Consider the following 23,321-nt stretch of genomic DNA (forward strand, 5'->3'; position numbering starts at 1 on the left):
GCGCGATATCCCATAGTCATGTGTTGTACCTCGTTTCCCTCCTTCTGGGAACAGTAGTGCATAACTCAACGTTTGGTGTTTCTGAAACGTCTGGGTTTGGTCATTTGGTGTAATTCCCTCCAGAAGCGTCTCACACACGAGTGTGTTCCCGAACACCAGCATCCGAACGCCAGAGAACATGACAGCGTTTACTGTGTTTCGTCCGACGCTCTGAAACACACTCGAGGGAGAAAGAGAAAGATTGCAGAAACTTAGTTTATTTCTGATATTCTGCAGCTTTTAGTGAGCAGGAGTTATTGACATGTTAAAGCGATAAACCGGGTTTGTACAGTGACTGTAAAATTAAATTTCAGAATTTTCAAGGACTTTAAGCACTATTTTTTTAGTTTTCAAGGACTACAATCTGAGATCTCAATTTATCAAACAATATCTTTATTAGCTTTCAAATTCTAAAAAATGTAAATAGATAAAGGAAAATATACTAATAAAACCAATTGGTAGAAATAAAGTGCAGCACAAGCAATGACTGCGGTAACACAGGATACTATGAGAAAGATATCGCTTTCCTCTTTCACACTGATTTATTTCCATGAATATATGATGGTCCTGCAGAATGAAAGTATATACTTGTAATATATACTTGGATATTTATATGAGCAATACGACACTCATAACCATGAGAAATGCCTCTATATCAGACGGACTACAGCATTAATTTTGTGTGAAAAGATGGTTTTATAGATAAAATGAAACCCTAATTTTACATATCTTGTTAAAAAATGGGTTTTCCAGGACTTAAATATCAGAAAATCTAATTCAAGCACTTTAAGCACCTCGTACGAACCCTGGATAAAGAAACGAGGCCTTTCCCCAGGAAGTGAGGATCTTCTTCTCTTGAACACATGGGAAACACTGCAAATGTTAAATTCACAACTTTGGATGGAAACATAGCTTGTGGGAATGAATGGCCTTTCATAATGAAGACACCGGGAAAAATAAGATGTCTGATAGCAGTTTAATACAAATAAACAATACAGATAAAACATCCATTGTGAATAAAACCGTAGCTATTGGTCCCGTAACAATAAATACTCAGGGTTTTGATGGGTGTGACGAGCTCAGGGTCTCTTTAGGTCAGTGTGTGTGTTGGGAAGACTGCTCCCGTATCTGTGTATTCCCGCAGTGTTCAGAGTCCTGTATGCCTGAGGCCCGAGGCCGAAGCCCAGCCGGACCCCGGGCCCCTGGAGGCCGTACGGGAGCCGGGGCTGATGGGCCGGGAACACCAGCGGCTGCACGTGTCGGCCCGGCGTGTTGAAGGAGAACTCGGGAGGAGGGCTGCTGGGTTTGGCAGGTGTGGACGTGGCCGGGTTCAGCTCGGACACCACGGCTGAAGACACGTACTCCGAGAGACTGAGCGATCCAGCGCCAGAACTCAGAGACGGGCGGATCCACTCGTCCTTGAAGATCTGGACGGTTAGCGTGGAGACGAGCGCGCTCAAACGGTTGGTCACGTGAGCCAAAACCATTTGCTCATCAGCGTCTCTGCGGATGCGGACGTGGACGGAACCAGCCTGTGCAAAAACAGTGCGAGTTACAGAAAACCCAGCTTTTAATGTTGTGTATATGTCTATTAATGTGCTAAACCTTGAGTAAATTCATAAGTCGACACCATTGCTGAGTATTCTCTCCTTAAAACTGCAGTGAACCAAAGACAGTCTCAAACACACGGTTGAAATCGCTGGTGTTTCTGACGTCACAAACTCAAAAACAGTGCGAGTTACAGGAAATCCAGCTTTTAATGTTGTTTATATGTGGAATATGTCTACGCCTTTTTCGCCATTGACTTGAGGCTTGTTTAGTTGGGGACATTTCATTTAATATTCAACCATATTATTGATCCGCCTGCATTGACATCATTATATGAGAACTGAACTGAGCTGGACGATGACGCTTCCTCTAATTGTGTAAAAACAGTAATAACCCAAGTTTGTGCAAAGCCTTTGTCAAGCCCTCATGATTTCAGTGTTCGTTAACTCATCAGTGTTCGTTAACTCATCAGTGTTCGTTAACTCATCAGTGTTCGAAATCATCAGTTAGAAAGAAAATCTACACACCAAAGAGCCAAAGCCAATGGTCCAGAAGTGCTCGTTTCTGACTTCAAGAACTCCATCCAGCGTGGACACCTGAAAAACATCAGGAGTGAGTTATGAAGAGGAGAGCGCTGGAGCGTCAGGAACGAGGTACACTACACTGACAATAGTTCTGGGGCGTCTGCCTTTACATGCACATGACCTTTACTGACATCCCATTCCTGATCCGTAGGGTTTAATGAGGAGTTGCTCCACCCTATAGCTTTAACAGCTTCAGCTCTTCTGGGAAGGCTTTCCACAAGGTTTAGGAGTGTGTTTATGGGAATGTTTGAACCCCACACCATAACCCCCCCTCCACCAAACTTCACACTGGGCACAATACAGTCAGGCAAGCATCGCTCTTTCACAAATGTGTGTAGAAGCGTCTGCATCTTGATTTTACACAACTCCTGAATTCAGTGATTTGAAGGGGTGTCCCAACACTTTCAGCACTATAGTGTAGACCTGCTGAAGGACTGACCTCTCGGAGCAGTTTGTCCAGCTGACCGATGACGTGAGACGGGGTGGTCTGAAAGAAGAGAGGACAGCGTGAGTGTGTGAAGTCTGCGCGTCACACAGGGTTCAGTACACACACGTGATCACACACACCTGCAGCAGAACCTTCCCGCTGTACACACTCATCGGGTACATGGTGCCGAAGGTCATGAGGGCGATGGCCACGGCAGACGCGGTGTCCATCGCGTGATAGTTACTGCACAACAACACACAACATCATCATCATCATCACGTACACACTGACGACAGCGCTTCAGAAGTGCTCTCTCACACACACACACACACACACACACGCACACGCACACAGAGCCAGAGCCAGGCTCTATGGACATATGACGGAGGAACTCAGAGAGATGTAGGCATAATACATTATGTGCAGTGTTATTTAATATGCGTAGTAGTTAAAATACTCCGTTGTGATTGGAGAATAGAGTTAGGCTGGGTGTTGTGATTGGAGTATAGAGTTAGGCTGGGTGTTGTGATTGGAGAATAGAGTTAGGCTGGGTGTTGTGATTGGAGAATAGAGTTAGGCTGGGTGTTGTGATTGAAGAATAGAGTTAGGCTGGGTGTTGTGATTGGAGAATAGAGTTAGGCTGGGTGTTGTGATTGGAGAATAGAGTTAGGCTGGGTGTTGTGATTGGAGTATAGAGTTAGGCTGGGTGTTGTGATTGGAGTATAGAGTTAGGCTGGGTGTTGTGATTGGAGTATAGAGTTAGGCTGGGTGTTGTGATTGGAGTATAGAGTTAGGCTGGGTGTTGTGATTGGAGTATAGAGTTAGGCTGGGTGTTGTGATTGGAGAATAGAGTTAGGCTGGGTGTTGTGATTGGAGTATAGAGTTAGGCTGGGTGTTGTGATTGGAGTATAGAGTTAGGCTGGGTGTTGTGATTGGAGTATAGAGTTAGGCTGGGTGTTGTGATTGGAGTATAGAGTTAGGCTGGGTGTTGTGATTGGAGAATAGAGTTAGGCTGGGTGTTGTGATTGAAGAATAGAGTTAGGCTGGGTGTTGTGATTGGAGAATAGAGTTAGGCTGGGTGTTGTGATTGGAGAATAGAGTTAGGCTGGGTGTTGTGATTGGAGTATAGAGTTAGGCTGGGTGTTGTGATTGGAGTATAGAGTTAGGCTGGGTGTTGTGATTGGAGAATAGAGTTAGGCTGGGTGTTGTGATTGGAGTATAGAGTTAGGCTGGGTGTTGTGATTGGAGTATAGAGTTAGGCTGGGTGTTGTGATTGGAGAATAGAGTTAGGCTGGGTGTTGTGATTGGAGTATAGAGTTAGGCTGGGTGTTGTGATTGGAGAATAGAGTTAGGCTGGGTGTTGTGATTGGAGTATAGAGTTAGGCTGGGTGTTGTGATTGGAGAATAGAGTTAGGCTGGGTGTTGTGATTGGAGTATAGAGTTAGGCTGGGTGTTGTGATTGGAGTATAGAGTTAGGCTGGGTGTTGTGATTGGAGTATAGAGTTAGGCTGGGTGTTGTGATTGGAGTATAGAGTTAGGCTGGGTGTTGTGATTGGAGAATAGAGTTAGGCTGGGTGTTGTGATTGGAGTATAGAGTTAGGCTGGGTGTTGTGATTGGAGTATAGAGTTAGGCTGGGTGTTGTGATTGGAGTATAGAGTTAGGCTGGGTGTTGTGATTGGAGAATAGAGTTAGGCTGGGTGTTGTGATTGGAGTATAGAGTTAGGCTGGGTGTTGTGATTGGAGTATAGAGTTAGGCTGGGTGTTGTGATTGGAGTATAGAGTTAGGCTGGGTGTTGTGATTGGAGTATAGAGTTAGGCTGGGTGTTGTGATAGGAGTATAGAGTTAGGCTGGGTGTTGACAAACTTCACGATTCTATTTGATTTAAATTCACAAACTTGTAATTCAGTTTGATTGGAAATGGACTGATTTCTATGTATGAGGAAGAGTAATCTCTGTGAACTGAAGAACGCTGCATTACTGTGATATTACAGGTTACAACTAACAGCTGATCTGAAGACTAATATTTACATTACACACAAGACAGTTTTTGTAATAACGTTTATACTCCAATTGTTTGTTTAAATATATATATTTAAACGGATAAACATTTGTTTTCATGATAGATTTATTCAAACTCATTAAGTATTGAGGAACAGGTAAAGATGTAATGAATGTGTAATCTAGAGCATGTCTGTATCAGAAGCTGCTCTCCAGAGTTATTAATGTAGAGTTTATGGACACAGACAGTGTTGAGGATAATGAGGCGTTGTTGTTCTCCAGCTGATTTAGTGACGGTTGAAACACTGATCGATTGATTTCATGAGACATGATTGATTTCAGGAAGTTGTTCTGTATCTTCTGATGTTTACTGATGTTTATTTGCTGCTGTAACTAGTAGTGTTGAGGAAGAGATGATCGGCTCCTCTGTCACACAAACACACACACTCACACACACTCATTTATGGACTGAATTTACTGATGAAACTGACAGGATTTGAGAGCTGAGACTTTGATTCATATCAACAGTATCAAAGATTACTGAGATTATGGGATGGCATGCACGCTATTATAGGGATTTAAGAATCGATATGGGTTCATCAAAATAAGAATTGATTAAAATGATCAACCCAAATGTAGAGTTATATCAATAGACTGATGACCGAGAGAGCTGAATGCTTCAGTGCAGTATAGAGCAGGAGGAGCTCCTCTACGTGTGTGTGTGTCCTCACCTGATCTCGATGAGCATGTAGGTGATGCCCAGAGCGAAGGCTCCGGCGAGGTTGATCAGCACAAACGGGTTCATCCTGGGCAGGAGAACGCTGCTCAGCGCCGGGATCAGTCCACACAAACTGCACAACCACACACACACACACGTCTGGGCATCAGCGCTCTGTTTATCACACACACACGTCTGAGCATCAGCGCTCTGTTTATCACACACACACGTCTGGGTATCAGCGCTCTGTTTATCACACACATGACGGAGCGAGACGTTCTTACCTTCGGCTCAGATCAGCCACGTGCTCCTGAAGCCAGCTGGTGCTCGCAGCTACACACACACACACACACACACAGAAAATACTGTACATTTAAAGTTGAATGCATCAATCTGGTGCAGTCTGAGAGAGTTGAACAGAGGATGTCTGTGCATTGACTTTAAAGTGGACTCAAACCTCTTTTTAGATGTGATGGTGTCTCATTCACACTGTTTTTCAGGATAAATTTGAATAATAATAATAATAATAATAACAATAATGACAATAACAACAACAACAACAAAACTTATTATTAATGAAAAATAAATATTTCACAAGAATATGAATTTTTACTTTACAGAGTTTTCACACTGTGGGCCGCAAGAGTGCTAGTGGATCAATGTAAACGTTTAGAGAAAAAGAAGTAAAGATGAATTAATTAATTAATTAATGCTTTTGATTTAAAATTTAAAAACTTGTTTTAATTAAATAATGTTGATTTAAATACAAATTATTAAAACAAATGTACATCTAACACTACAGAACTATAGTGAATAGAAAAGGCTTAAACAAAAACTATTTTTTTTTCTACATGTTTATTAGGGCTGCACGATATTGGAAAAAAAATTACATTGCGATATTTTTTTCCCAACGATATATATCGCGATATTGCGAGCCATCAATCCAGGCTAAAGTCAATAATTACCATTCCATGTTATTAATAATTTCACTAATAAGCAAGCTTCATTACAAGTAACAAAAAGGCCACTTAATATTTTATTCCAGAAAGATATTTCTCTCAGAATTCGGTGAACGTTCTACGCAGGACCTAACGTTCTTCGGGTTCTAGGACCTGAAAAATTATGTTTTCTGTGCTGATTCAGTGACGTGTTCATGTAAACGGCACCTAGACCCAGCAAAAGTAATGATTAATAATATGTAAAATATTACAATGAGACATTTTAATTGTTTATTAATAAACAAGTGTTTTCTGTACAGATGAAGTTGACAATATACTGACTCGCGATCTTCGCAGCAGTGATCGGGAGAAATGCACTTTTCATACAGATTAAATATAGCTATATTTTTTTTAATGGTTCTGTTTAAAAGTAGAGATTTCTGTAGATAATAGATATATTTCTTTCTTTCTTTTTTTTTTTTTTTTTTAGGTGTGTGAGGCGAGTAGGCTACCTTTTACGCTGAGTTTCGGTTCATGGATCATAGCTTAATCTCGGGTTCAGGCGCTGGCTGCTATATTTAATTATTATTAATCATTATTAAATCCAGGAAATTGGATAATGAAATACTGATTAAAATTAAGATACAATTAATACAAAACGAAATTCGTTTTAAAGAAAGGCTTTGTGCTTTCTGTTTGAGGTCTCTGTGAAAGTTTTAAAGCAGTCTTTTAGTGTCGCTTTCATAACGGTCGCGTCCGTAATATCACGTAACATTGTTTTTTCCTCATAAATGCGAACACGAAAAATAAACGAATGTTTAAAAAAGACAACCATCCACAACTTTATAACACTCCAGCAAAGTAGCCTACCTCTTTTTGGTCAACATCCTCCTTTTTGTAGACGAAATAGGCTAGTCCCAAATAGCTGATTTTGACTTTTTTTTGCGGCGGATCCTCTTCGTCGCGCATTTTTGAATGTTGGCTGTGAGCGCGGTGAGCTGCGGCACAGCGAACCAATCACTGTGCAGGCACGCAGAACGCGTATGTCACCCCAGCAAAAAGCCATACAACAAACTCGTGTTTACTGTGTGCTACCGTTCTCTTATGGGTAGCCTACTACTAACGTTACCCTTCACATCGCATGTTCCGGCGATGTGACTATCGCTCATTCGCACATCGCGATGTCGATGTTAAAACAGAATATCGTTCAGCCCTAATGTTTATAATATGATTTTTTATAGCATAAATTGAATCTTTACACATGAAAATATAAAGCTGCTTTATAATTTGTAGGATGGGGTCCATCGCATGAGGATGATCATATTTGGGGGTCTATGGCATCTAAATGGTTAAAACCCCCCAGATTTACACTACAGTAGTAAAATTACAATATTCATGCCTTCATATCTCCACTTTCTAGAGTTTGTGGAAAACTGCATTTTCTGTGAAAACAGATTCACAAACAAAGGCTTACAAAACGAGTGGAATCTTCCAATCATCTGTCCACAACATTTTTTAAATTATAGGAAATGCGTAACTGGTGCCAATTGTGTTTCCTAAACGCACAGTAAACTCCCAGAGATGAGTTCACTGCATTCACTCGAGCTGATCCGCTCTGAGAGGAACACACCGGATCAACAGACTACACACTTATTTAATGAAGTCGCAGCCTTTTAAGTGCACTAAACCATAGCACAAATTAGATTTTAGTTCAGTTAAATGATTAAATGTTATTAACGGGAAACTGTGGTCAACACATCTGCAGAACCGTGCGAGGGTTGATTCACTGAAGTCTAGACGACAGCAGAAGAGCAGGAGTCGGAAGAGTGTGTGAAGCTAAACTCTGTGAGAAGATCTTACCTTCAGACACAAAGACGAACGGCTTGTTCTTGACAGACAGTAGAGTCAACAGGTTGAAAAACAGAGCCACGAATGTTCCCACCAGCAGACGGCCCCTAAAACACACACACACACACACACACACACACACACACACACACGTTCATCCCATGATCAGATGCTTTCTGAATAGGTATATTTGGAATAGGAATATGATCTTGATAGGTCAGGGTGTTCGCTAACATAAATGTGGGCGGAGTCAGGGTGTTCGCTAATATAAATGTGGGCGGAGTCAGAGTGTTCGCTAACATAAATGTGGGCGGAGTCAGGGTGTTCGTTAACATAAATGTGGGCGGAGTCAGGGTGTTCGCTAACAGTATAATCGCTGGTCACATATTTCTAACTCCTTTATACCCCCAAACGAAGAACAATAAAGAACTCTGTTGTGAGTATATAAGGCCCTTAATGTGTGTGTTTGAGTGAGTGTGTGTGTGTGCCCATGTCTCTGTGCGTGTGTCTGTGCGTGTGTGTGTGTGTGTGTGTGTTAGTGTGAGTGTGAGTGTGTGTGTCTGTGTCTGTTAGTGTAGTGTGTGTGTGTTCAGTGATGGTTGTACTCACGTGTGAACCTCGGGCTGCTCCACAAAACGCTCAACACTGATAAAGAAGCAACACACAGAAAGAGAATAACTACACACTCATCTGGGAGGTTCTGCTCAATAACTTCATAACATCATGTCCTAATATAATTATTCTCTAATAAACCTGGCTTTGCATATTACAAATATAGTAGGATCTTTAAGTGTTTCTCATGGGGACGTCTGTGATTCAGCGACTTGTTCCACTAGAGAAATGATTTATACAAGACATAACATATAAAAGTATATTAAAATCAAGTAAAGTTTATTTATATAGCGCTTTTCACAATACAGATTGTATCAAAGCAGCTTCACAGTATTAAATTAAAATAATACATCAATGTTTGTTTCTAGTGGAAAACGTCCACGTTTGGTAATGCTGATCAATAGTATTGTTGATTGATTAATTAAATTAAATATATATTGGTTTTGTATATTGGTATATAGATTGTTATATATTGGTTATATTAAAATAAATAAAATATTGGTAATACTTTACAAGGTCACATAAATGTTATTTAATGCATTGCCGAACATGAACTATCAATGAGCAATACATTTATAGATTTATGATCCTAGTAGTTATCATATAAATGAGGTTGTTTATAAAAGAGTACATAATATAACTTTTGATTTTAACAAAGCATTAGTAAATATTAAAATGAACATTACCTAAGATTAATAAATGGTTTAAAAGTGTTACCGAAACATTTTTATTTTTTTTATTGCATTGCAAAGTTTATGTGATAGTTTTCTTTTTCTCCTGGACAGCTCTCACTCACTGTAGTGAAGCGCTGAAGTAATATCATTATTCTGAACAGTTTCCTGCATTTCGGTGTAATAAAAGTGTCCATTATTAAAATGAGCGCACATTCCAGCTTAGTGCAGTGGTCAAACAGCATCTACAAAACTCCTTTCGGATGATCCCTTCTGTAAACTCAGAGATGTGGAGTTGGATGGGAGTAAAATCACAGACTGACCCTGTAAATGTTGAACACACCGTACGACCCCCTGAGAAACACTGACCGCCTGAATAAGGCTTGTGAAGAACCGCTTTTGTAAGTTGCGTTGGATAAAAGCATCTGCTAAACGCATAAGCGTGAGGAGGAAACACTGAATCCTCATCAGAAGTGTTGTTGTTGATCACTCGTACGAGTGTGTGTGTGTGTAGATCAGCTGAGTGTGGACCTGATCTTCATGATGTCCAGATTCCCACAGCAGGAAATATTGAGCGGATCAAGTTCTGCAGAGACGCAGGATCTCACCTTTCCTTCAGGATGAAGAGCGATCCCAGCTGAACCAGCACAGTGGAGGAGAACACAGCCAGCACTTCACACCGCTCGAAGCTGAGACACACACACATCATTACTGGAGCTGAAGCACTCTCTCTCTCACACACACACACACACACACACACACACACACACACACACACACAATTACTGAAGCACTCTCTCTCTCTCACACACACACACACACACACACACACACACACACACACACACACAATTACTGAAGCTGAAGCACTCTCTCTCTCTCTCTCTCTCTCTCTCTCTCTCTCTCTCTCTCTCTCTCTCTCTCTCTCTCTCTCTCTCTCTCACACACACACACACCCTCTAACACACTAAAGGCGGGCATACACTGTGCGATTTTCGCCCGATTTTGAGCCGAATTCTGACTCTTTTTCGGGTCGGGCTGATTTTCAGCTTTGTCATGCAGTGTACAGGGGGAAACGAGAGGCGATTAACTCTATTAACACTCACTAACGCTCACTAACGCTCACTATCGCTCACTATCGCTCACTAACCCTCACTAACCCTCACTAACCCTCACTAACGCTCACTAACGCTCACTATCGCTCACTAACCCTCACTAACCCTCACTAACCCTCACTAACGCTCACTAACCCTCACTATCGCTCACTAACGCTCACTAACCCTCACTAACCCTCACTAACCCTCACTAACCCTCACTAACGCTCACTATCGCTCACTAACCCTCACTAACGCTCACTAACCCTCACTAACGCTCACTAACCCTCACTAACGCTCACTATCGCTCACTAACGCTCACTAACCCTCACTAACCCTCACTAACCCTCACTAACCCTCACTAACGCTCACTATCGCTCACTAACCCTCACTAACGCTCACTAACCCTCACTAACGCTCACTAACCCTCACTAACGCTCACTATCGCTCACTATCGCTCACTAACCCTCACTAACGCTCACTAACCCTCACTAACGCTCACTAACCCTCACTAACGCTCACTAACCCTCACTAACGCTCACTATCGCTCACTAACCCTCACTAACGCTCACTATCGCTCACTAACGCTCACTAACCCTCACTAACCCTCACTAACGCTCACTAACCCTCACTAACGCTCACTAACGCTCACTATCGCTCACTAACCCTCACTAACCCTCACTAACCCTCACTAACGCTCACTAACGCTCACTAACCCTCACTATCGCTCACTAACGCTCACTAACCCTCACTAACGCTCACTAACCCTCACTAACGCTCACTAACGCTCACTAACCCTCACTAACGCTCACTAACGCTCACTAACGCTCACTAACCCTCACTAACGCTCACTAACCCTCACTAACCCTCACTAACCCTCACTATCGCTCACTAACCCTCACTAACCCTCACTAACGCTCACTAACGCTCACTATCGCTCACTAACCCTCACTAACGCTCACTAACGCTCACTAACGCTCACTATCGCTCACTAACCCTCACTAACGCTCACTAACGCTCACTAACGCTCACTATCGCTCACTAACGCTCACTAACGCTCACTAACCCTCACTAACCCTCACTAACGCTCACTAACCCTCACTAACCCTCACTAACCCTCACTAACGCTCACTAACCCTCACTAACGCTCACTAACGCTCACTATCGCTCACTAACGCTCACTATCGCTCACTAACCCTCACTAACGCTCACTAACCCTCACTAACGCTCACTAACGCTCACTAACCCTCACTAACCCTCACTAACGCTCACTAACCCTCACTAACGCTCACTAACCCTCACTAACCCTCACTAACGCTCACTAACCCTCACTAACGCTCACTAACGCTCACTAACCCTCACTAACGCTCACTAACCCTCACTAACGCTCACTAACCCTCACTAACGCTCACTAACGCTCACTAACCCTCACTAACGCTCACTAACCCTCACTAACGCTCACTATCGCTCACTAACGCTCACTAACCCTCACTAACGCTCACTAACGCTCACTAACGCTCACTAACGCTCTATTAAAACTCACCAACACTTGCTCACTCGCATGCCCAGTTACACACACTCACGATCAGATCAGATCAACTGACATCAAACTGAATTTAACGAGGATGGAGATAAGGCTGTGAGGGTCTTTACTGCAGCACTGTATAAAGTCCTAGATCACATGTGATTCTCACACAACTCACAACTTACAGAACTGTTGCATAAAGTGTTTATGGCACTGGAAAGATGTTTCACAAGCAGAACAACTAGTTATGTTGACAGTTACAGTACGATCTATTGAACACGCTGCACTTCTGCCCCTCACAGCCTTATTTTCATTCCTTTAAAAAGAGAAATATGGATCTATCGGCTTCCACAAACGTCAGAGTCACATGGTCTACTTTACGGTGCCTTATTCACTATGGTATCAGTATCAACACCATAAACTCCAAACACTGTCTAGCATGTGTGTCGAGCCATGAGAAGCTTCAACAGAAGTGTGAAGAGAGAGAGCGATCAGGAAAATAGTTCTTACCCAAACGAGTAGAGTTGACTGGGCTTCTTCACGGTCACCCAGAAGCTCAGCAGACAGGTGATCAGACTGAGGGAGACACCACACATTACTCAAACAGAGACTCACACGAGCTAACAAACTATTTAACAGTTTTAATGGACACTTTTATCTGGGGTTTTTAATCATGATGGTTCCGTAGCATTAAGAGCGGCTACGGTAGAGAGTACTATGAAAGGCCAAAAATCCGATTAGTTGGGGACTTGGTGGATGGGTCAAACAACACAGGACTTTCACCCAGGAGACGTTTCCTAAACCCAACCGTCCCGCTCCTCTTTTTCTAAACCCAACCGCCCCGTTCCTCTTTTCCTAAACCCAACCGTCCCGCTCCTCTTTTCCTAAACCCAACCGCCCCGTTCCTCTTTTCCTAAACCCAACCGTCCCGCTCCTCTTTTCCTAAACCCAACCGCCCCGTTCCTCTTTTCCTAAACCCAACCGCCCCGTTCTTCTTTTCCTAAACCCAACCGCCCCGTTCCTCTTTTCCTAAACCCAACCGTCCCGCTCCTCTTTTCCTAAACCCAACCGCCCCGCTCCTCTTTTCCTAAACCCAACCGCCCCGCTCCTCTTTTCCTAAACCCAACCGCCCCGTTCCTCTTTTCCTAAACCCAACCGCCCCGTTCCTCTTTTCCTAAACCCAACCGCCCCGTTCCTCTTTTCCTAAACCCAACCGTCCCGCTCCTCTTTTCCTAAACCCAACCGCCCCGTTCCTCTTTTCCTAAACCCAACCGCCCCGTTCCTCTTTTCCTAAACCCAACCGCCCCGCTCCTCTTTTCCTAAACCCAACCGCCCCGTTCCTCTTTTCCTAAACCCAACCGCCCCGTTCTTCTTTTCCTAAACCCAACCGCCCCGCTCCTCTTTTCCTAAACCCAACCGCCCCGCTCCTCTTTTCCTAAACCCAACCGCCCCGTTCCTCTTTTCCTAAACCACCCCGTTCTTCTTTTCCTAAACCCAACCGCCCCGTTCCTCTTTTCCTAAACCCAACCGTCCCGCTCCTCTTTTCCTAAACCCAACCGCCCCGTTCCTCTTTTCCTAAACCCAACCGCCCCGCTCTTCCTAAACCCAACCGCCCCGTTCCTCTTTTCCTAAACCCAACCGCCCCGTTCCTCTTTTCCTAAACCCAACCGCCCCGTTCCTCTTTTCCTAAACCCAACCGTCCCGTTCTTCTTTTCCTAAACCCAACCGCCCCGTTCCTCTTTTCCTAAACCCAACCGTCCCGTTCCTCTTTTCCTAAACCCAACCGCCCCGTTCCTCTTTTCCTAAACCCAACCGCCCCGCTCCTCTTTTCCTAAACCCAACCGCCCCGTTCCTCTTTTCCTAAACCCAACCGCCCCGTTCCTCTTTTCCTAAACCCAACCGCCCCGTTCCTCTTTTCCTAAACCCAACCGCCCCGTTCCTCTTTTCCTAAACCCAACCGCCCCGTTCCTCTTTTCCTAAACCCAACCGCCCAGTTCTTCTTTTCCTAAACCCAACCGCCCCGTTCCTCTTTTCCTAAACCGCCCCGTTCTTCTTTTCCTAAACCCAACCGCCCAGTTCTTCTTTTTCTAAACCCAACCGCCCCGTTCCTCTTTTCCTAAACCCAACCGCCCCGTTCCTCTTTTCCTAAACCCAACTGCCCCGTTCCTCTTTTCCTAAACCGCCCCGTTCTTCTTTTCCTAAACCCAACCGCCCAGTTCTTCTTTTTCTAAACCCAACCGCCCCGTTCCTCTTTTCCTAAACCCAACCGCCCCGTTCCTCTTTTCCTAAACCCAACCGCCCCGTTCCTCTTTTCCTAAACCGCCCCGTTCTTCTTTTCCTAAACCCAACCGCCCCGTTCCTCTTTTCCTAAACCCAACCGTCCCGTTCCTCTTTTCCTAAACCCAACTGCCCCGTTCCTCTTTTCCTAAACCCAACCGCCCCGTTCCTCTTTTCCTAAACCGCCCCGTTCTTCTTTTCCTAAACCCAACCGTCCCGTTCCTCTTTTCCTAAACCCAACCGCCCCGTTCCTCTTTTCCTAAACCCAACCGCCCCGTTCCTCTTTTCCTAAACCCAACCGTCCTGTTCCTCTTTTCCTAAACTCAACCGCCCCGTTCCTCTTTTCCTAAACCCAACCGTCCTGTTCCTCTTTTCCTAAACCAAACCATCCCGTTGCTGTCCCGCGTGTCATGGAAATGTTAGCCCACCCACGACCTTTTCCTTAACTTAAGGGGCCGTGTTCATTTCACGGAATTCTTCCGTGGGCCCATCACGGCCCATCACCAATTTTCGGCGATTCTTGCTTATAGTAAAATAAAAAGTGCTCGGCACTCGTCCACCACACAACACTCATCGACTAACATGACTTTACATCATTAACATCAGAAACACAAGTGTAAATGTGGAACAAGCTTATATATATATATATAGTCTGAATATGAGAAATGACACTCACCTGAAGAGATCGAAGATGGTGAGGTATGTGTATGCGGTCAAGGCTGAAACAGAAGACAGATAGTGTTCAAAACAGCAGTGTCACGCGCCCATAATGCATGTGGATCAAACCCAGCGTGTCCTTTACAGTGCGCTCTCAGGCTGAGCTGCAGTCGAAGGCAAACTTCAATGGTCATGGAGCGTCTAATGTTAAAGCACGAGTGGATGAAGCTTGGGAAAGGGTGTGGGAAAGGGTGTGGGAAACTCCACTGTGGTTTCCTGAGGGACATCACTGAGACTGAGCTTTTCGGCCATGTGTCCACCAAAGCATTATCTTCCTTTTCAATTGTTTTCAATGGAAAAGCAGAATGAATTGAATGCCGGGAAAAAGTCACAAAACACATCTAAAACGGGAAAGAGCTTCGAGATTGACTGTATATATTTGACAAGAAATCTGAGGTGTATTTTTACAGACTGCAGAAAGTTACAGAACAGAGAAGCAAATGAATCGCTGCGATTCCCAGAAACGGGATCCAGGCAGAGAAATGTGGATTTGCAGTTTTCATTTTGTGTCAATATGCTGAGTTTAGGGGTAAAAATCAGGAAACCCGATTCCTGCTGCATGTCAATATCCATGATCACTGGATCTTTGGTAAGTTGTAAAGAACACTTTATCGCAGTGGTTCTCAACTCCAGTCCTCGTGACCCACTGCTCTGCACATTTTGTATGTCTCTCTTATCTGACACACTCATTTCAGTTCATGGAGTCTCTCCTGACGAGCTGATGATCTGGTTCAGGTGTGTTAAATAAGGGAGACATACAAAATGTGCAGAGCAGTGGGTCACGAGGACTGGAGTTGAGAACCACTGCTTTATCGAGTCCAAGCTTTAGTTTAAACTGATAATCGTTTGTTTTACTGGCGTTTTCTCAGTTTCTGCAATTAAATCCAGTCACTCTGCAGCTCTTCTGCCACTCAGTCCGGCTGAGGGAGAGTGAGAGAGAGTGTGTGTGTGTGTGTGTGTGTGTGTACTTGTACAAGTATCTTTGTGAGGACCAGTTTGAGTGTTAGCCCAGTGGAGTGAGGACAGAGAGAGTAAAGTGAGGACATGTTGGCCGGTCCTCAGTCTCTGAGAGCCTTTAAAGGCCTGTTTGAGGGTCAAGACTTGGTTTCAGGGATCAGGTTATAATGAGGTCAAGGGTCGGTTTAGGGTCAGGGGTCGGGTTAGGCACTTAGTTGTGATGGGTAAGGTTAGGGTAAGCGGCTAGAGACTGCATTGTGTCAATTAATGTCCTCATAAAGATAGATGTACAAGAATGTGTGTGTGTGTGTGTGTGTGTGTGTGTGATCTGACCCCAAATCAGAACGAGGTGCATCTCATCATCCCCATTTACAATCCTGCCATCAGGAAAACAGACTAAAATAAGTATGGAAGTAAAATAATGGCAAATGTTTTTGAAACAAAAGAGCTTGTTGAATTGCACCACTTCATAAACCATGCTTGCATTTTTATGGGCTGAAATTCAACAGTTATATATTTAAAGGGTTAGTTCACCCAAAAATGAAAATTCTGTCAGTAATTACTCACCCTCATGTTGTTCCAACCCCGTAAGACCTTCGTTCATCCTCGGAACATAAATTAAGATATTTTTGATGAAATCTGAGAGCTGATCACTCCTCCATAGGCTTCTAGGTGACCGAAACTTGCTGGCCCAGAAAAGTTATTAAAGAGATCGTTAATATAGTCCCTATAGACTTTTTGTGCGCAAAAACAAACAAAAATAACGACTTTATTCCACTATTCATTTCCTTCTCTCTGGGCCTCTAGTTGGTTCACGTAGTGTTTTTGCGCAGCGCGTCTGTGTTACACGTCACCACGTAGGCTCACTATTGGCCGAAGCTGGTCATGTGTGTGATGCGTGTTGACGTGCAACACAGACGCGCTGCGCAAAAACACTACGTGAACCAACTAGAGGCCCAGAGAGAAGGAAATGAATAGTGGAATAAAGTCGTTATTTTTGTTTGTTTTTGCGCACAAAAAGTCTCGTCGCTTTATATACTTAAGATTAAGCCACTGGAGTCACTTGGACTATATTAACGATCTCTTTAATAACTTTTCTGGGCCAGCAAGTTTCGGTCACCTAGCAGCCTATGGAGGAGTGATCAGCTCTCAGATTTAATCAAAAATATCTTAATTTGTGTTCCGAAGATGAACGAAGGTCTTACGGGGTTGGAACAACATGAGGGTAAGTAATTACTGACAAAATTTTCATTTTTGGGTGAACTAACCCTTTAAGCTGTGAATATTTCAATTCAAAACATTTCACACACATTTTCATTATTAAAAATTCAATAATCAATATTCACCCTTCATATTTCACTTCCAAAATATTCTGTCCATTTAAAAATAAAACCTATAATTTCCGACAGTCAATTTTCAGTCCATTTCATTTCGCTTTACAAATTCAGTGGTTCAAATTAGACATTTCACATCCAGGGTCTGCAGGAAAAGCAATTTTTACATTATAAAAATGTGTGAAATGTTTTGAATTGAAATATTCACAGCTAAAATATACGACCATGTTAAATTTCAGCCCTAAAAATGCAATGCACGGTTAATGTTGTGCAATTCAACAAGCTTTTCTGTTTCAAAAACATCAATATTTTACTTCCATGAATAAGCTCATGTTGTGACGAGCTGATCCTGTATCTCAGCGCGAGTGTGTTGAACATCAGCGCAGGAACGCCACATTATAGTCTATGTAGCGTCACCACCAGCCCTAAACCTGCCCTTAAACACTCGTACGCCAGCGCTGGCTAACGCTCGCCACAGATCCACGCGTTCCTCTGTTAGAAACACGACACCTGCAATCCTGCGAGAGCGAGAGGAATCTGTGAGCGGAGGGAAAGTATGGCGTAATGACAGATGATGCATGAATAAACCCCGAGCGAGACACAGAATATACACACTCGTGTAGAATACAGCGCTCAGATTAAGGAGACGTGTGTATGTTTACAGAGCTAATCGATGAAGAAGAGGAGCAGATGAAGACGCAGTGGTAAACCAAGCCCGGATCTTTATCTGAATATTTAATAAGAGCATCCAAACACATCTGATCGTCCTCGAACCCTGACCTTCAGTCGTCTCACTGCGGGCCTCACGGGAGCCGAGCGCCATTAGCATCAGGAGCCGGCTAGCGTCGCGCGAGTATCCGCTTTCTCTGTCGGTAAAGCAGATTTGCAAACTGCAGCGCTCAGCTGTCACTGAGTTCAGGAACACGCATCGAGCGGCTCGGCTCGGGTATCTGTCGACGCGGCACATTAAAATAACAATAGATCGCTCCAGATGTAAACTAAAAGCTTTATTGACAAACTACAAGCTAACACCTGGCGGGAGGAAGTGGCGAGTCAGAGCGTAAACCGAGACCGGGAGAAAGACTGATGCTCCAATAAACACATCCAAACCTTCCCGTTACACACACACACACTCGACTGAACAAACCACAGCAGATCCACAGAGCAGAGCAGTGCATCATGGGACTTTCAGAGGTCACGGGGTCATTCTCTGAACGGACAACATGAAGAGCAACAAAATGTGTTTGAGAAATTAATTAGTTATTAATATATTGCATTTATTCGTCTCCTATTTTCACAGATTGAGTGAGCGTTAGACGGCGGCGAAGAAAAGCAGATCTCTAAATGAATATCCAGCTTTCGTACCGTACATTAAAACTCACACTTGCTTAGACAATAGAGAAGAGTTATAATGTCAGACATTTATCAGTTTCTGGCTATAATCTGAAAATAATGATGTCCTTATTGCCAGGGATGCTCCGATACTGTTAATTCTTTATATTAGAAAGCCGATAACCGATATATTGTCCGATAAATCTAAATCCAATTTTTAAATACTTTTTGAGAGCCTGATCAGAAAAACAAGTCTCACCATTAACATCCATGTCCCAAACACACTATTATAATGTTCTCATTGCTATTTTATGTAGCCGATATTACAGACTTGAATTACACAAGTGATCATCAATCATATTTCAAGCCGTGTAAACCATCATGTAGAACAGAGTGAGTCTGAAGCGTCTCAGCTGGAGGAGATAATACAGTATTTATCGGCCACATTTTCTCATCGGGCCGATAACGATAACATTAACGAGAACGCGTCGGCCGATACCGATATATCGTGGTCCCTAGTTCTTGCATAGGCCGGGATTTGAGCTGTGCATCTTAATCTACAAACTACAAGCATTTATTAAAAGAAATGAAAGGTGTTTATTTATGTGGAGCTGAAGGGCACAAACAGTCATGTGACTGATATAATATCTGAAATACGCGTGCAGGGCCTGAAATTAACACCCGACCACACGCCAAATGCGGGTGAATTCTTCAATTGGCGGGTAACACTGTCAATCTACCTGCCACATTGGCAGGCAGCCAATGAGAATCGACCCTTCGCGGGGAGTTTGATTAACAGGCGATCTGGCCAATCATAATGCGCCTTTTTTTTTGTCCGACAAAGCAGTCAGGAGAGTTCAACGTTGGAGGATTTGAACTTGAAAAACGGAGTGTACTGAGTAGACCTACTGACATCTTTCCGCAGTTAAAACTTCCTTCTTATGTTCATTCATGTTTATTTGATGCTATAAATTAACTAGAAGGAAGAGATGATCGGTTCACGAGCAGCTTTAACTTGAGGCACCACAGCGATCTGTCAAGATACATTACAGAGCCACAAAACGGTATTGTCTAAATTTCTTTAAAAATGACCAAATTTTAACGTTGAGACTTTGTTTAATATCAAAAGTAACCTGGACTGTCTTGTCTGTCAGCGTGTTGTCAGTGTCTCTGCTGCGCGATGTGCTTTTCATTGCGTGAGATCATGGTTTGGCGTGAGCGCGCGCGGTGTAGCTTGTCGGACATAGCAACAGTAACTAAAGGGGCGATTGTTTTTTTTGTGTGTGTGTGTGTGTGTTTTTTTGCAACTGTTCTTTGACATTCAAACGAAGTTGTATGTTTCGTTGGATTTTAGCTAAAAATGTGGCGGCACATTACTGGAGTAAAGAAAGCACCTGTGAAAGCAGCGCAGTTTGAGTGTTTCGGAACGTATGTGATCGGAGAGAAAGATGCGTCTTCTCTGACTACGTTACGTTTGAATGTGTGAGTTGTTTAAACTGTTGATGAGATGAGATGAGATAATGCAACGCTGACATAGGCTACAGTACAATGACAGTTGCACAGATGTTGTGTCCAAATGTCCGGTAGACTACCCAGTAACTTTACAAGTAATAACAATATTAATTTAGTTCTGCTTAACGGTTCCTGAACGCTGTAACTAACAGCTGGCCAGCCATCAGCACAGCCGCGTGTGATTCATTTACATACGAGCTGCACTAGGTCTAAATCTGTATTCTAAGAGTTATTATTACTTGTATGGATCTCGTTAATAACTTGACAGCACTTAAATGTGTATTCTTACAAGTTAAAGAACAAATGTTTGTGCAAATCCTTTTTTTTTTTCACCTTTTATGAGGCAAAAAAATATATAATTGGCTGGTAAAAGTCACAGTGGCTGGTGGTCAAAAAAGTTAACTTCAGGCCCTGTACGCGTGTAATGAACATCCGTCAGATCAGATCTCACTCATCATGGGTCTGCGGATTACAGCTTCATTAACATGATCACCTCTAAATCACCTGACTGACACTGGGTTATGGCTCTGTGAGCAGATCTCGCTTGAGTTTGCTTGAGTTGAGGTGTGAGAACAGCGAACGGTGTGTTTCTGTGTTTCTCTCTCAGTGAGCCCTGGAACCGGTCCTGAGGAACATCCTGAGGAACATCGTGAGGAACATCGTGAGGAACATCGTGAGGAACATCGTGAGGAACATCGTGAGGAACATCGTGAGGAACATCGTGAGGAACATCGTGAGGAACATCGTGAGGAACATCGTGAGGAACATCGTGAGGGCGTCACGTCTGAGACACACTGACCACGGTTACCGAGAGCTCAATACTGCAGAGGATCAGGTGACTGCACACCCAAGCACATGATGACACGGACGTGTGTGTGTGTGTGTGTGTGTGTGTGTGTATAGTTTTGTCAGATGAAATGCTGCTGAAGAGTTCTTGTGTTGATACTATGAGACGCAGATGAAAGCTTGAGTTTGTGTAGTAGAGCAAACTGAGACAGACTTCAGGTTCACACACACACACACACACACACACACACACACACACACACACACACACACACACACACACACGTCCATGTCATCATGTGATTCAGTGTACAGCACTATGTCTGATTTATTCATCCCACATTTGACAAACTCTGTGACGTTCGTGTTGAACAGGAACTGATCTAACCCAATCACAGAGCGGAGTGTGTGTGTGTGTGTGTGTCCTGTGTGGCGCTGGGCATGCTGGGTAACGTGTGGCGCTGGGCATGCTGGGTAAAGTGTGTGATCCCTCACCCATGCTGTTGGTGGAGCTGCACCACATCAGCAGACAAGCTGTGCAGACGAGATTCAACACGCCGAACAGGAGGATCCTCCACGACTGAAACACACACACACTTTCATGAGTGATTTCTCTGACGTTAAGTGTGTGTGTGTGAGCTTGTTTATGTGATTTGTGAGGACACAAATTTGTATAATGACATGGGTATTACACTGGTATTACAACTTGAACGTGATTTATGAGGACATTTCCTGAGTCCTCATAAATCAAATGGCTTTAAAAACATACTATGTTTTATTAAAAATGTAAACATGCAGAATGTCTCCTGTGATGGGCAGGTTTAGGGATAGGGCAGTGTAAGGGGATAGAATATACAGTTTGTACAGTATAAAAACCATTACGCCTATGGAATGTCCTCACAAATCACATAAACAAAGCTGAGTGTGAGTGTGAGTGTGTGTGTGTGTGTGTGTGTGTAGGACTCACCCGCCGGTCAGACGTCACCAGGCTGAACTCCTGCGCACACTTGCCCAGCACCGAGCGATGGGTTTTGCGGAAGGGATGGATGGTGCCCTGAGGAGATGGACAGATCATTACCCACAATCCCCACACACACACCGTTACCGTGGAAACAGTGTTCGGGGAACGCCCATGGAGCTTTGCTAATGACAAAACTCAGTAACACAAGTCCTGATCCACTCCCATGTGAACGTTTGGGTCAGTACGATGATCGTATTACTTTATTTTGAAAGAAATCAATACTTTTATTCATCAAGGACGCATTAAATTGGTCAAAAGTGGCAGTTGAGATATTTATAATGTTACAAAAGATTATATTCTTGCTTCTGAAAATTGTGTTGTGTGAGGAAAATATCACTTAAAATATAATTAATTATTAAATTAAATATAATTAATTATTAAATTAAAACTTTTTTGAAAAAAACTAAACAAGTGTTTCAAATCCAAAGACTTGGCAAAAGTTTTCGCGATAGTTTCCCTTTAACGCGAGCATTCATGACGCGTGACGTCACATGTGATGTTATGATGAGCTTCACATCATATTTCACGCACATATATGACCATAAATGAGTCTTACCAGCACATATGTGTCAGTCTCGTGCTTCTTTCTGTGCCCTGGAGCATCTGCAGATGAAAACGAAACACGGTTATTGATATTTCACACACAGTCTGAGGAGAACAGCCCGCGGGAGACTCACCCGAGTCCTTGATGCCGATCACGTCCAGCACCACCATGTCAGGCTTATCCGACGGCGACACCTTCCTCTCGGTGACCCCAGACGGCACTACATCGGGCTTATTGCTCAGCTTCCTGCCGTAATAATCAGAAACATGACTGTGATATGGGTTATTATGAGCCATAACTGACGTGGACGAGCCGTCCAGCGCCATCTTTACTTCCGCGGAACGTCCTACGTCACGACCTGATCACATGATGCTTCACGACAGCCAATCACAGCGCTGCCAGTTATTTACTCGGTTAACATCATACACATTTAACTACTTTATTAAACAAAAATGAAATGAGAGAGAATAAAAACACAGAGGTATTTTGGTAACACTTTACAACAAGGTTCATTAGTTAATGTGTCAACCAATATGAACTAACCATGAGCAGTACATATGTTACTGTATTAGTTCATCTTTGTTGACATTAGTTGATCAAATCCAGCTGTTACTGAACGTTGATCCAGCTGTCACAGTGCTAACAAGATTTTAATGAAGTATTAGTAAATGTTGAAATTAACATTTACAAAAATAAATAAATCCTGTATACATGCAGTTTATTATTAGTTCATGTTAACTAATGTAGTTAACTAATATTAACTAACAAACCTTATTGTAGAGTGTTACCAATATCTTTTATTTAGTTACAGGGATACAGGTGATCTTTTTAAGTTAT

General features: G+C 43.2%; 1 protein-coding gene across 1 annotated transcript; it reads right to left on the minus strand.

Annotated features, from left to right (window-relative positions):
- Positions 1-1,001: 1,001 nt before the first annotated feature.
- On the minus strand, positions 1,002-22,842 carry slc30a6 (solute carrier family 30 member 6). Its single transcript, XM_079855461.1, has 15 exons — positions 22,618-22,842; positions 22,497-22,543; positions 21,887-21,973; positions 21,415-21,499; positions 14,958-15,000; positions 12,515-12,580; positions 9,994-10,074; positions 8,712-8,747; positions 8,115-8,209; positions 5,601-5,649; positions 5,330-5,449; positions 2,739-2,841; positions 2,611-2,658; positions 2,115-2,183; positions 1,002-1,571 (listed from the first exon to the last, which is right to left on the minus strand). The coding sequence occupies exons 1-15, from the start codon at positions 22,808-22,810 to the stop codon at positions 1,119-1,121; spliced, it is 1,575 nt and encodes a 524-aa protein (XP_079711587.1). The 5' UTR covers positions 22,811-22,842; the 3' UTR covers positions 1,002-1,118.
- Positions 22,843-23,321: the final 479 nt, after the last annotated feature.

The sequence above is a fragment of the Squalius cephalus genome, assembly GCF_949319135.1.
Source record: "Squalius cephalus genome assembly, chromosome: 21".
Lineage (NCBI taxonomy): Eukaryota > Metazoa > Chordata > Actinopteri > Cypriniformes > Leuciscidae > Squalius > Squalius cephalus.